The sequence below is a fragment of the Ranitomeya imitator genome, chromosome 2 (assembly GCF_032444005.1).
Source record: "Ranitomeya imitator isolate aRanImi1 chromosome 2, aRanImi1.pri, whole genome shotgun sequence".
Lineage (NCBI taxonomy): Eukaryota > Metazoa > Chordata > Amphibia > Anura > Dendrobatidae > Ranitomeya > Ranitomeya imitator.
Window position 1 is genome coordinate 554,413,130 of NC_091283.1, and position 15,659 is coordinate 554,428,788.

The 15,659-nt window shown below is 44.5% G+C and overlaps 1 protein-coding gene across 2 annotated transcripts in view; it reads left to right on the plus strand.

Annotated features, from left to right (window-relative positions):
- Positions 1-12,317, plus strand: part of LOC138664932 (deoxynucleoside triphosphate triphosphohydrolase SAMHD1-like) — a 415,941-nt gene extending 403,624 nt beyond the window's left edge. For both annotated transcript variants that reach the window (XM_069751981.1, XM_069751982.1), the window contains exons 14-15: positions 5,420-5,551; positions 11,576-12,317. In XM_069751981.1, the coding sequence (XP_069608082.1) occupies positions 5,420-5,548 (129 nt within the window). In that variant the 3' untranslated portion in view covers positions 5,549-5,551; positions 11,576-12,317. The remainder of the gene's footprint in view (positions 1-5,419; positions 5,552-11,575) is intronic.
- The last annotated feature ends 3,342 nt before the right edge of the window (positions 12,318-15,659 follow it).

A 15,659-nucleotide genomic window follows, 5' to 3' on the forward strand; every position in this document is an offset into this window, starting at 1 on the left:
TTAACAGAAGGATGTCAACAGTTTTGAGCAGATGTGTATAACTATCCACAGTTCCATAGAAAGTAATAATACCCCTCCCTGATCAAGGGTGGACATACTGAAGGTGAGACTGCATCAAGACCCAGAGGTGGAGGTGGCCTACCAACATCGGCACCTACTTCAGCTAGATGTGCACCTGACAACATATGTACAATCTGAATGTATTGCAGTGCAGAGACCTGTCGACTTCCTGCAAATTGTGCCAGCCAATCAGAGGCTGGCAACTGACATCAGAATGCCCATAACAGACTGTGCATGCCCGGGACGTCATGTGGTTTCCCAACCAAGGAAATGTCAGCTACGGGCTCTTGCACCACCTATTAAAGAGGACACCACACAATATGAGAAAGGAGGAAGGCAAGAAGAATTGCTTATTTAAAAAAAATATATATATACCGAACAAGGAACATTGTTATTTGAAGGGGGCCCATTATGGGGGACATTTTACCATGAATGGGCCGGGGATCTTGATTCCATGAATGAGCTTTCTAGGTAAGTTCCCACGATCTATGAACATCCAGCAGAGGGCGCCTCACCGCAAATGAAGCTAAATATAGATCATTGATCTATATTTAGCCTCATTCCCCGGGGTTTTGCAGCAAGGAGCAGCCTGCATTAGCGGAACTCCTTGCTGCAAAATGTTTTAACCCCTTCAGAAGGATTTACATCGTTGGACGTTACAGATCTGCGGAGGGTAAGTATATTGTTGGTTTTTTATGTTTTTTTACTTACAGAACGAGGGTCTTCAGTGACTGGATTGGGCGTAGAATAAAATACTCCAACAACCATTGTTTTTATTTCATTAAAATAATTTTAAATAATGTGTTTGTGTTTTATTTAACCCTTTACTACAATTGGATTAATAATGGATAGGTGTCATAATTGACGCCTCTCCATTATTAATTAGGCTTAATGTCACCTTACAATAGCAAGGTGGCATTAACCCTTCATTACCCCATATCCCACCGCTACATGGGAATGGGTAGAGAGTGGCCAAGTGCCAGAATAGGCGCATCTTCCAGATGTGCCTTTTCTGGGGTGGCTGGGGGCAGATATTTTTAGCCAGGGGGGGGGCAATAACCATGGACCCTCTCCAGGCTATTAATATCTGCCCTCAGTCACTGGCTTTACTACTCTGGCGGAGAAAATTGCGCGGGAGCCCACGCCAATTTTTTCTGCCATTTAACCCTTTATTTTAAGAGCTAGAACGGCCAAATTTTGCAGATACACACTACTGACATTAGTAGTGTGGAATCTGCAAAAAAATGGAGAGAAGACATGGTTTACTGCAGTGATTTTCAACCTTTTTTGAGCCGCGGCACACTTTTTATACTTAAAAAATCCCGAGGCACACCACCAACCAAAATGGCACAAAATGGTGCGTCCAGGTTTGAGATGAAAGTCTGCAGTCATTCTATGTGACTGCAGGCTTCTGAATTCTCACAGCGCAAGCACTGCACACTTTCAGGATTCTCCCTTGCCGGTGGCCAGAATGGACGGTCATGACAGCACAAGTATGTGATTTGGATACTTCTGGCCACATTCTAACTAGACGTGTCCGGCCTCAGTCAATTCATTTTCATTGAATGAGGCCACACATGTCTAGTCAGCACGTGACCGCATGCATGTAAATCACCAACATCAGAGAATTATGATAGCAGTGTGCACTGTGAGAATTCAGAAGTCTGCAGTCACATAGTATGACTGCAGACTCATCACAACCTTGGACATCCCCTTTAGTCTTCCTAACAAATAAAAATGAGAATTAGTATCACAAAAAAAACACATTTACATCCAGGTACCTGATAGATGACGTTGTTTGTGGAGTCGCCTCTTTCTTTTCATCTTCACCTTGTCCAGATGCCATGATGACTCTTCTCATCCACCGGCAGAGCTCGTTTCTGCAGACTTCCATCTTCTCCTGTCTTCTGCAGCACATCCCGACACAACACCCTTAAAGATAGCAGTGTTATTATAATGCTCCGGAATAACAATATCTGCCCTAGGCTGAGCCCCTGAGTAAATAAGTGCCCCTCACTTTATTCCCAGCACATAATATGACCCTCACTGTCCCTCTTATGGTACATGCCATCCACACTACCCTCTCTCTTTTCCATACTTCACACTGCCTTCTCATACTGTGTCCCTCATAGAGAGCCCAGTCTCTCTACTGTGCCCCTTCATTACACTCCTCCTACTTGGCATACTGTCTCCTCCTGGCTGTTACCCTCACACTACTCAGTATCTATTATGTGTCCACTCACACTTTCATCCCCCCATACTGTCTGCACACATTTCTAATAGCCTCCTCCTGTACATCCCCCCCCTGCTAACATACCCCTTTGCTCTCTCCATATTTCCTCCTCACACATTCCCCCCTCACACATTCCCCCGACTCCCCATACTGTCCTCACACATCCCATCACCGTTGCTCCCAGTACTGTCAGCACACATTTTTCCCCTCGCTACTGTGTCCACCCCCATCTCCCCACTCACCCCCACAGAATATATCCACTCCCCTTCCGATAGAATAAATCCATCCCCTTCCACACAGAATAAATGCACCCTGCCCCACACATGCTAAATAAATTCCAGCCCCCCCCCACGTACACACTGAATAAATCCCCCCCACACACACTGAATAAATCCCCCCACACACTTAATAAATCCCCCCACACACTTAATAAATCCCGCCACACACTTAATAAATCCCCCCACATACTCCCCATAAACCCACCCCACACTGAATCTTCGGTGTCTTCAGCTCCACAGCACAGGAGCACTTACCACCAGGTCTCTTCTTTCTCCTGCGCGCCGGATAGTGACGTCAGCAGCGTGATCACATGACTTGATCACGCTGCTGGCGTCGCTCTGACCCAGCGGTCAGAGCCTCAATTGTACTCGCAGCTGGTAGATGTCTGCGAGTACAATTGATCTCCGGGAGCCGGCGCGCTGCAGCTTCTCTGTGTCGGCTGTCAGCTTGACAGTCGGCACAGAGAACAGCTGACTCCCGTTCCCCGCGGCACACCCGACCATGTGTCGCGGCACACTAGTGTGCCGCGGCACACTGGTTGAAAAACACTGGTTTACTGTATGTAAACCATGTCTCAAATCATGTCGGGTTTAGGAAGGAGAAAGAAAAAGCCGGTAATTGAATTACCGGCTTTCAAGCTGTATAGCGCTGGAATAAATATTAATATATATACATATATGTGTCTCACTGACATATATATATATATATATATATATATATATATATATATACACACACACACGGTGTATATATATATTTTTTTTCTTTTTGGGACACATGGATCACTTCTATAGCGGTATGTTGGTTTTGCAAGCCTGCGAGAAAACCACGCAGTACGGATGCCATACGGATTAGATACGGAGGATGCCATGCGCAAAAAACGCTGACACACCCTGCATAAGGAGGAGCTACGGACCACTATTTTCGGGACTTTTCAGCGTAATACGGCCGTAATATACGGACCGTATTTTCATACGCTGAGAGTGAAGCCGGCCTAAGGCTGTCATTGAGACATTATCCATTGGTTTCACTCATCCTTCACCTATGGTCATCCCATCAGATCTGGTATCAGAACTCTGCGTCGTGTCAAAGGGCTCTCCTCCACCAATCAGTGCTCCGCTGAGGCTCCGTCACGTATGTTTTCTCATCCAAGAAAATTGGGTCAATTATCAAAACATTTCTAGAATTCGCCCTTTTCTTAATTTCGACTCTGCAAAAACTCTGACTGTTTCACTTATTCATTCTCGTCTGGACTATTGTAACTCTCTACTAATCGGTCTCCCTCTTGCAAAACTCTCCCCGCTCCAATCTGTCCTGAATGCTGCAGCCAGGATCATATTCCTCACCAACCGTTACACCGATGCCTCTACCCTGTGCCAGTCATTACACTGGCTACCCATCCACTCCAGAATCCAGTACAAAACTACTACCCTCATCCACAAAGCACTCCATGGCTCAGCACCACCCTACATCTCCTCCCTGGTATCAGTCTACCACCCTACCCGTGCCCTCCGCTCCGCTAATGACCTCAGGTTAGCATCCTCAATAATCAGAACCTCCCACTCCCGTCTCCAAGACTTTACACGTGCTGCGCCGATTCTTTGGAATGCACAACCTAGGTTAATACGATTAATCCCCAATCCCCCCAGTTTTAAGCGTGCCCTAAAAACTCATTTGTTCAGACTGGCCTACCGCCTCAATGCATTAACCTAACGATCCCTGTGTGGCCTATTTATAATAAAAAAAAAAAAAAAAGGTTCCTCGCATCATGTTCTCATACACTTTATGCAGTATTAGCCCTCTGTGTCTGTACTGCTACATACTTAGGCAGGTAACTGGTTCATGCAGCTTTACATGAACACCTGAGCCTTACACTATAGCTGGTCCGAATAACTAAAGCAATTGTTACCATCCACCTCTCGTGTCTCCCCTTTTCCCCATAGTTTGTAAGCTTGCGAGCAGGGCCCTCACTCCTCCTGGTATCTGTTTTGAACTGTATTTCTGTTATGCTGTAATGTCTATTGTCTGTACAAGTCCCCTCTATAATTTGTAAAGCGCTGCGGAATATGTTGGCACTATATAAATAAAATTATTATTATTATTATTATTATTATTAATTATGCAAATCACAACATGATCATAGTGTGCTCCGATTCTCTCAAAATGAGTTAATTATATTAGTCCGGCCCTCTAAAACCATCCATATTTCTCATGCGGCCCCATGGCAAAATTAATTGCCCACCCATGTGCTAGAGTATGCTAAGACCCTGATAACGTCTTTTCACACCCCCTATTTAAAATCATGATCTCCTATTAACGCCAGCTACAGGCTGGCTTTCACAGGAGTATGGTCCTGACAAACATGGAAGTCTTCAGCAGACCCCCGGCTGTCATGACAACCCATTGGCGCCCCGTGATCACGTCATGGCATGCCGATGTATCTGTGGAATGACGCGCCCCCTGCCAGCATGTGTTAAATGCCTCTGTCAGAGATTGACATAGTCATTTAACATGTTAATAGCCACACGGCTGTTAAAGTCACATGATGGCTGATTAAATCAGCTATCATCAGCTGTGAAAAGTGCAGTCTCCGTGTGCGACATGTGACATAAATGAACAAATTATGTCGTGAAGGGTTAAAAATATGGTCTAATAGAGAAAGAGCTCCTATTTACACTCAGTGTGGTGAATCTTATGTAGTTGTATGGATCATTCTGCATGTCACTACAATTATGCAAGCACAGTTTCATCATGTTTTACTCCTTTTAGTGGTTTTGTGCCACCATAACATTTTTTTTTCCTGATTAGCCTTCAGTGTGTATATATAACAAACGTGTGCATTTACAGGTTTCACGCCTTCTCCCTGAAAAGTATGAAGAGCAGATCCTCCGTGTCTACTGTACAAAAACTGACGAGGGGATTGTGACAGCCGCTAAAGATTGTTTTGACAGATGGCGCACCGAAAAGTTTCCATAGTAGGTATGTAATTTCAAGATCCAAGTATTTTTGGTTCCCAAAGATACTTTAGGGAATGTGCACATAATATCTTTTTGTAGCAGATTCCGCATAAAAAAGCACTGCAAAACCGCAAAAAAAAATAATGTAGAAATTACAAGTTCTGTCTTTTGTTACTTCTTGAAATAAGTAGCACTAGTTGGCCTGTGCGAAATTTTCGCACATTGGTTGTCGGGGGCGCAGGCAATTTCAGGAGAATCAAGCTGGTCAAATGTAGATGTATTTAATGAGATGATGAACAGAGAGGTATGTGTATATCATAATAAATATATATATATATATATATATATATATATATATATATATACATACACACACACAGTGTGCAGAATTATTAGGCAAGTTGTATTTTGATCACATGATACTTTTTATACATGTTGTCCTACTCCAAGCTGTTCAGGCTTGAGAGCCAACTACCAATTAAGTAAATCAGGTGATGTGCATCTCTGTAATGAGGAGGGGTGTTGTCTAATGTCATCAAAACCCTATATAAGGTGTGCTTAATTATTAGGCAACTTCCTTTCCTTTGGCAAAATGGGTCAGAAGAGAGATTTGACGGGCTCTGAAAAGTCCAAAATTGTGAGATGTCTTGCAGATGGATGCAGCAGTCTTGAAATTGCCAAACTTTTGCAGCGTGATCACCGAACAATCAAGCGTTTCATGGCAAATAGCCAACAGGGTCGCAAGAAGCGTGTTGGGCAAAAAGGGCGCAAAATAACTGCCCATGAATTGAGGAAAATCAAGCGTGAAGATGCCATTTGCAACCAGTTTTGCCATATTTCAGAGCTGCAACGTTACTGGAGTAACAAAAAGCACAAGGTGTGCTATACTCAGGGACATGGCCAAGGTAAGGAAGGCTGAAAAACGACCAGCTTTGAACAAGAAACATAAGATAAAACGTCAAGACTGGGCCAAGAAATATCTTAAGACTGACTTTTCAAAGGTTTTATGGACTGATGAAATGAGTGACTCTTGATGGGCCAGAGGCTGGATCAGTAAAGGGCAGAGAGCTCCACTCCGACTCAGATGCCAGCAAAGTGGAGGTGGGGTACTGGTATGGGCTGGTATCATCAAAGATGAACTTGTGCGACCTTTTCAGGTTGAGGATGGAGTGAAGCTCAACTACCAGACCTACTGCCAGTTTCTAGAAGACAACTTCTTCAAGCAGTGGTACAGGAAGAAGTCAGTATCGATCAAGAAAAACATGATTGATCGTAAACAGATCAAGCAACTGGCAGAATCTATGGATGGAAGGCTGTTGAGTGTCAACATAAAGAAAGGTGGCTACCGTATATACTCGAGTATAAGCCGAGATTTTCAGCCCATTTTTTGGGGCCGAAAGTTCCCCTCTCTGCTTATACTCGAGTCATATCCAGGGGTCGGCAGGGGGAGCGGGAACTGTCTAATTATACTCACCTGCTCCTGGCGCTATTCTGCACGTCTTTTCCTCGGCGCTGACCGCTTCTTCCTGTACTGAGCGGTCACATGGTACCGCTCATTAATGAATATATGGGAGGTGGAGCCGCATATTCATTACTGTAATGAGCGGTAACGGTGACAGCTCAGTACAGGAAGAAGCTGTCGGTGCCAGGGAACAGACGTGCAGGGACCGCGCCAGGAGCAGGTGAGTATAACGGGGAGGGGAGCGCAGCGCTGCGCGATATTCACCTGCTCCTCATTCCGGCGCCGCTTTGTTTCATCTTCTTCTGCAGTGACGCTCAGGTCAGAGGGCGCCAAGACGTGGATAGTGCGCACCCTCTGCCTGAACATCAGCGCAGGAGACGCTGAAGATGGAGCGGCAGTCAGAGCGTTTTTTTATCGCAGCAACAGCAAATGGGGCAAGTGTCTGTATGGAGCATCTATGGGGCCATAACGTTTGTGCAGCACTATATGGGGCCATAACGTTTGTGGAGCAGTGTATGGGGCCAAAACGTTTGTGCAGCACTGTATGGGGCCATAACGTTTATACAGCACAGTATGGGGCCAAAACGTTTGTGCAGCACTGTATGGGGCCATAACGTTTGTGCAGCACTGTATGGGGCCATAACGTTTGTGCAGCACTGTATGGGGCCATAACGTTTGTGCAGCACTGTATGGGGCCATAACGTTTGTGCAGCACAGTATGGGGCCATAACGTTTGTGCAGCACAGTATGGGGCCAAAACGTTTGTACAGCGCTGTATGGGGCCATAACGTTTGTGCAGCGCTGTATGGGGCCATAACGTTTGTGCAGCGCTGTATGGGGCCATAACGTTTGTGCAGCGCTGTATGGGGCCATAACGTTTGTGCAGCACTATATGGGGCATAACGTTTGTGCAGCACTATATGGTGCAAGTGTCTGTATGGGGCCATAACGTTTGTGCAGCACTATATGGGGCATAACGTTTGTGCAGCACTATATGGTGCAAGTGTCTGTATGGGGCCATAACGTTTGTGCAGCACTATATGGGGCATAACGTTTGTGCAGCACTATATGGTGCAAGTGTCTGTATGGGGCCATAACGTTTGTGCAGCACTATATGGGGCATAACGTTTGTGCAGCACTGTATGGGGCCATAACGTTTGTGCAGCACTATATGGGGCATAACGTTTGTGCAGCACTATATGGGGCAAGTGTCTGTATGGGGCCATAACGTTTGTGCAGCACTATATGGGGCATAACGTTTGTGCAGCATTGTATGGGGCCATAACGTTTGTGCAGCACTGTATGGGGCAAGTGTCTGTATGGGGCCATAACGTTTATGCAGCACTATATGGGGCAAGTGTCTCTATGGGGTCATAATGTTCGTGCAGCACTATATGGGGCGGGGGTCTCTATGGGGCCATAACATTTGTGCAGCACTGTATGGGGCCATAACGTTTGTGCAGCACTGTATGGGGCAAGTGTCTCTATGGGGTCATAATGTTTGTGCAGCACTATATGGGGCGGGGGTCTCTATGGGGCCATAACGTTTGTGCAGCACTGTATGGGGCCATAACGTTTGTGCAGCACTGTATGGGGCCATAACGTTTGTGCAGCACTGTATGGGGCCATAACGTTTGTGCAGCACTGTATGGGGCCATAACGTTTGTGCAGCACTGTATGGGGCCATAACGTTTGTGCAGCACTGTATGGGGCCATAACGTTTGTGCAGCGATGTATGGGGCCATAACGTTTGTGCAGCACTATATGGGGCAAGTGTCTGTATGGGGCCATAACGTTTGTGCAGCACTGTATGGGGCAAGTGTCTGTATGGGGCCATAACGTTTATGCAGCACTATATGGGGCAAGTGTCTCTATGGGGTCATAATGTTTGTGCAGCACTATACGGGGCGGGGGTCTCTATGGGGCCATAACGTTTGCGCAGCACTGTATGGGGCCATAACGTTTGTGCAGCACTGTATGGGGCCATAACATTTGTGCAGCACAGTATGGGGCTAAAACGTTTGTGCAGCACTGTATGGGGCCATAACGTTTGTGCAGCAATGTATGGGGTCATAACGTTTGTGCAGCGCTGTATGGGGCCATAACGTTTGTGCAGCACTATATGGGGCAAGTGTCTGTATGGGGCCATAAAGTTTGTGCAGCACTGTATGGGGCAAGTGTCTGTATGGGGCCATAACGTTTATGCAGCACTATATGGGGCAAGTGTCTCTATGGGGTCATGTTTGTGCAGCACTATATGGGGCGGGGGTCTCTATGGGGCCATAACGTTTATGCAGCACTATATGGGGCAAGTGTCTGTATGGGGCCATGATCAAAGTTTGTGCAGCGCTATATGGGGCAAATATCTTTATGGAGCATCTTATGGGGCCATAATCAACATTTGTGCAGCATTATATTGGGCAAATGTGTCTATGGAGCATCTTATGGGGCCATTATTAACCTTTATGCAGGATTAAATGGGGCATATTTTAATATGGAGCATCTTATGAGGCCCATCATGAACTGTATGGAGCATTATATGGGGCTCCTGATTCAATATGGATATTCAAAAACACTTAACTTACTGATGTCTCAATTAATTTTACTTTTATTGGTATCTATTTTTACTTTTGACATTTACTGCTGCATTTCCCATCCTAGGCTTATACTCGAGTCATTAAGTTTTCCCAGTTTTTTTGTGGCAAAATTAGGGGGGTCGGCTTATACTAGAGTATATACGGTATATTGGTCACTAATTTTGGGGGGTTTTGTTTTTGCAGGTCAGTAATGTTTATTTCTAAATTTTGTGCAGTTATATTGGTTTACCTGGTGAAAATAAACAAGTGAGATGGGAATATATTTGGTTTTTATTAAGCTGCCTAATAATTCTGCACAGTAATAGCTACCTGCACAAACAGATATCCTCCTAGAGATAGCCAAATCTAAAAAAAAAAAAACCACTTCAAATATATATATATATATATATATATATATATATATATATATATATATATTATACATACACACACTTACTGTATATGTTTTCACGAATATTTTAGCCCATGGGTCCATTTTGCAAGCCGGCGAGAAAATTTCGCCATACGGATGTCACACGGATGCTTACATGTGAGAGAATCGCATCCTCACACTGCACACGGATGACATACGAATCACTGCTCAGGGAACATTTCTGCGATTGTCGTCCGTGTAAAACGATTTTTTTTATACGTTGTGTGTGACTCCAGCCTAAAGGAGATCCCCCAACATTAAACATAATGGTATTTTACATACTGATCAGAAGGGGGTCTGATTGTCAGGACCTTGGAAAAGAAAAGGGGTAGCAGCATTTTTTCCCCTCCACAGCAGCACTGCCATCTATCTGCAGTGTAGGGAAGTGCAACACAGCCGTATGTATGTGAACGGGGCAGCTCCCTGTACAGCAGTGCCACTTTGACAGTAAAAATGATGGAGAATTGACCCAATAACTGAGCATATTTACACTATTGTATAATAATTGGGAATATCCCTTTAAAATAAAAAAAGTAATATCTGCAGATTTTATAATGTTGCAGGGTATATATACTAGATTCCTTGATAGGGCGTTGATCCAGGGAACTAGTCTGATTGCCGTATGGGGAGTCGGGAAGGAATTTTTTTCCCCAATGTGGAGCTTACTATTTGCCACATGGTTTTTTTTTTGCCTTCCTCTGGATCAACATGTTAGGGCATGTTAGGTTAGGCTATGGGTTGAACTAGATGGACTTATAGTCTTCCTTCAACCTTAATAACTATGTTACTATGATTGTTTGCTTTAAAAAATTGCTCAAATCTGTCTACAACAGGGGTGTACAACCTTTTCATGTCCATGTACCAAATTTTGTGATTGTAACATTCCCAAGGGCTGCATAAAATGTAAAGTAGTATTCTGATATGTAATATGCAAATTGCCTCTTCTGAGAAAAAGAGGACTTAACTCTATAGCGCCACCTGTTGGAAGTAGCGATCCTACAATCAACCCTTTAACGAGTCGTGCAATATGACTTAGGATAAAAGTCAAATTAGTATCTCAATTCGCAGACACGGTGTTTCGGGCTGTTGGCCCTCGTTAGTGCGAAGCATGAGAACTAATTTGGCTAGGTGAGAGGCTCTGGACTGGGGTCTAAGGGGTATCGTTTCTCCTTATGGAGAGTGACATATTCTGATATGTGGAATATGTTGGCAGCACTATATGTGCCATAATTTATTAAGATTGGAATTTCCACTACTGAACACAAACCGATGCCTTTGCTCCCCTTTTAAGAAGTAAAAAAAAAAGGGGGTCAAGATGACCATAGAATGAGTACAACTATGCCCAGAGTTTATGAAAGTTCTATAAAAGCATAGAGAGGGGAAATGAAGAAGCTGGAGGGATGGAGGAAGAAGGAGCCTACAGATCACACTCTATACCAGACAAAGCACAGAGGAGGCAATGGCTAGGAGTAGTAACACTTTGAAAGGCTGCAGTGGACTATGCAGATAGAACATTTCTGTGTTATTTATGATATAATCCCTCTTAGAAATTAAGTCTGCACATTTATGTTTCAGAACCAAGAGATGACTGGAATTTAATGTTACCGTACTTCACATGGATTGCAACGCGCAAAGATGACTGCAGCAGTCAACATTTATTCAACTCCGTATTTAGTAGTTTAGTATCTGAATCAAGAACATGTTCTACATATATAGTTTCACATGTTTTTTTTGGAATGATTACATGTAGGATATACAATATGCACATACATTATATATTATATAATCTTCTAAGCGGATTCATAAGTACATGAAAATTGATGTGTGCTGCTAAGATGCTCTTCAAATTGCGCCAATGTAGAGATTGATGCTACATTGAAAATATAGCATGGGATTCTCAGTTAAGTAGTGGCAGTAGTAGTAGTAAAAGTTTTTGTTTCTCTATATTCAGACTTGTCTGTATATTCTCAAGAAGTGATAACATGGGGTTAGTCCTGCTTTGTGAAAGATAGCCTATAAGAAACAGGGGGTGATTTAAGTATACATCATCAATGTTGTATTCTGATCTAACATAGCAAATTAATATTTAATAGTGAGGCAACCCCTATAAAAGATAAAAACCTTTAAACGAAATGGTTTTCATCATCAACAGTTGCTTTTTGGGGAGAAATATCAGAGTACACGCATGTAACCAGAGTCTCACTCACGAGAAAATGTTAGTGACATCCATGTACACATTTATTCTTTGGTCTAGTAAATGACATACATTCTAAGAAATCAAATTGTAAAAGTGGCAAATAAAGATTTACAAGCCATAGTTGTCTGGTTGTCATTATTGAGTCCTCGTAGTGTAGAGTAATAAATGGTGACCAGAATTTTACAAGCCTGCTTGTCTGGGTGCTTAAAATTGTTCCCATAATCAGGGCATTTCTCCTTCTATGCTATGGTTGTAAACACTGTCTCTCAGTTAGCACCACCTTTCGATTTGAGGTAAAGTAAATTACACTCTTGTGATCAATGGTGAAACTAACGGAGAATCTGAAAAAAATCCAGAGGAGCAAAGCAAGCTGAAAGGAACAGCCATCAGTTTTCATAGTTATCTATAAAAATTACATTTATCATGCACATGATATAATCTATGGATCCAGGCCATTGCCTCCTGGTATGTGGTATGCTGGAGCTCCAGAGACATTATTACTCATGAGAATCTAAAATTCCTTTAAGCAGCCTCCGTGGACAGGATGCTTAGTAGTTCTTACCTCAGTATGGCACAGTGCCTTCACAGAAATCTTGTTGAGAGCTCTAGGAGACTGCAGGAGGATCTTCCTCTTCTGCCAGAGGTCCACTTGGAAACCTCTGTCCATGCTCCATACTCACTCACGAGAGAGGAGATTAAAACAACCCAACAGATTTATTTTAAATGGTTTAAAAGGCAAGGGGCATAACCAGGAACAGCAAATACAATACTGAAGTCATTCGACACTTGTTTCCCAGCCTCCTTACACTAAAGGTACCTTCACACTCAGCGACGCTGCAGCGATACCGACAACGATGTCGATCGCTGCAGCGTCGCTGTTTGGTCGCTGGAGAGCTGTCACACAGACAGCTCTCCAGCGACCAGCGATGCCGGTAACCAGGGTAAACATCGGGTTACTAAGCGCAGGGCCGCGCTTAGTAACCCGATGTTTACCCTGGTTACCATTGTAAAAGTTAAAAAAAACAAACACTACTTACCTTCAGCTGTCTGTCCTCCGGCGCTCTGCTTTCCTGCATTGACTGTGAGCACAGCGGCCGGAAAGCAGAGCGGTGACGTCACCGCTCTGCTTTCCGGCTGGTCGGCGCTCACAGCCAGTGCAGGAAAGCACAGCGCCGGGGACAGACACGGAAGGTAAGTATGTAGTGTTTGTTTTTTTTACTTTTACGATGGTAACCAGGGTAAACATCGGGTTACTAAGTGCGGCCCTGCGCTTAGTAACCCGATGTTTACCCTGGTTACCACTGAAGACATCGCTGAATCGGCGTCACACACGCCGATTCAGCGATGTCTGCAGGGAGTCCAGCGACGAAATAAAGTTCTGGACTTTCTGCAGTGACCAACGATGTCACAGCAGGATCCTGACCGCTGCTGCGTGTCAAACTGAACGATATCGCTAGCCAGGACGCTGCAACGTCACGGATCGCTATCGATATCGTTCAGTGTGACGGTACCTTAAGAATGATGGGCACAGAACAATCACTAGTAGATCAATCTGTCCCCATACAGTACATGTCATCAGCAGCATATCTACAGCTTACACCGGTGAGGTGCTGCTGAGAACAAGGATTTCTGTTCCGGCATAAACAATCCAATCACTCGAAGAATATGTAGCATTTTGCTTGTTTAGTATAATACACCCCATAGTCCTCCATATAATATAATGTGCCCTATAGTCCTCCATATAGTATAATACATTCCCCAGTCCTCCATACAGTATAATACACTCCTCATAGTGCTCCACATATTATACACTCCCCATAGTCCTCCATATAATACACTGCTCAGTCCTCCATATAGTATAACACACTCCCCATAGTCCTCCTTATGGTATAACTCCCTATAGTCCTCCATATCGGGTAATACATTCCCCATAGTCCTCCATATAATACACTCCCTATAGCGCTCCATATATTATTATACACTCCCCATAGTCCTCCATATAATATAATACTCTGCTCAGTCCTCCAATGAAACTCTAGCTTCAAACCAGATCCTATTAAACTCAGGGTCCAGTAATTGTGTGTGATCTCCTGCCATTTGTTGCAAAAAAAAAAATGTTAACCTCGCACCCACAGGAGGGTCAGGGTTACGGAATTTGTTACCCTTCCTGCAAGAGGATCCACTAAAAAGGCATCTTTTTGTTTGGTCTCCTTAGTCTCCCAGCGATCATGGTTTGCATGGGACCCTACTGCCCACCATCCATTCTCCATGCCGGAATATGCCTCCCCAGAAGCGAATCCCAAGCACTTCCAGTTCATTAACGCTGAATGGCCAGTGCGCACGCAGGGCTGAAACCCGGAAGTATGGCCCGACGGAGGAGCCGGGCGGCCAATGCTCGCACCTTGCTCCCCTGGATGAGTGCTGGCGCGTTCCACGTGATCCAGGGTGGCCTCTCCCGGACCCTGGCCTCACGCCATCCACAGCCAAACGAGTGGGGAGTCTGACAGGCAGGGTTTCCCCGACACTGCTTCTGGAGCCACACACCTTGCCTTTCCCACAGAGACAGCACAGGCGGCTGCAGTTTGGCCCAGGTACTTCTTTAACCTGCAGATTCCCATAAGAACAGGAAACCAACTGAGGCGAGGGGGATCACCCCTTTTAATCTGTAGGTTTCCTGTTCCTATGGGCGGGTCTCCTCTCATGTGGGTGCTGTCCTGGCAAGAAGAAAAAATAGAATTATTCTTACCGTTAATTCGGTTTCTAGGAGCCTTCCACGACAGCCATCAGGAGGTTGTCTCCATTCCCTAATGGGGGACAGGAAGCACAAGAGGTTAAAAACCCCTCCCACCTCCCATTAACCAGTGACTTACAACAGAACCCATAGCACCGGTTACCTTTAGGTTCTCAGAAAAATATCCAAGAACATCGGGAGGGAATTAATGCTGTCGTGGAAGGCTCCTAGAAACCGAATTAACGGTAAGAATAATTCTATTTTCTCTAGTAGCCTTCCACGACAGCCACCAGGAGGAATGCCAACCAATTCTGTATTTAGGGAGGGACCACAGCTTGAAGAACCTTTCGGCCAAAAGCAAGATCCCGATTGGACCAGAAGTCCAATCTATAATGCTTAGTAAAAGTCTGTAGGGAAGACCATGTTGCTGCCCTGCAAATCTGCTCCGATGAAGCGCCAGCCCTTTCAGCCCAAGAGACAGAAGTAGATCTGGTGGAATGAGCTTTTAGGCCCGCAGGAACAGCAATATTCTGAGTTGAGTATGCTTCAGAAATGGCCTTTTTTATCCAGTTGGCAATGGTACTCTTCGCTACCTTCTTGCCTTTGTTTCTGCCAGAAAGATGAACGAAGAGATTTTTGTCAATTCTAAATGATTTAGTATGTTCTAAGTAATATAACACTATACGTCGTACATCCAAAGTATGGATGTTCTTCCGGATTTGAAGGATTGT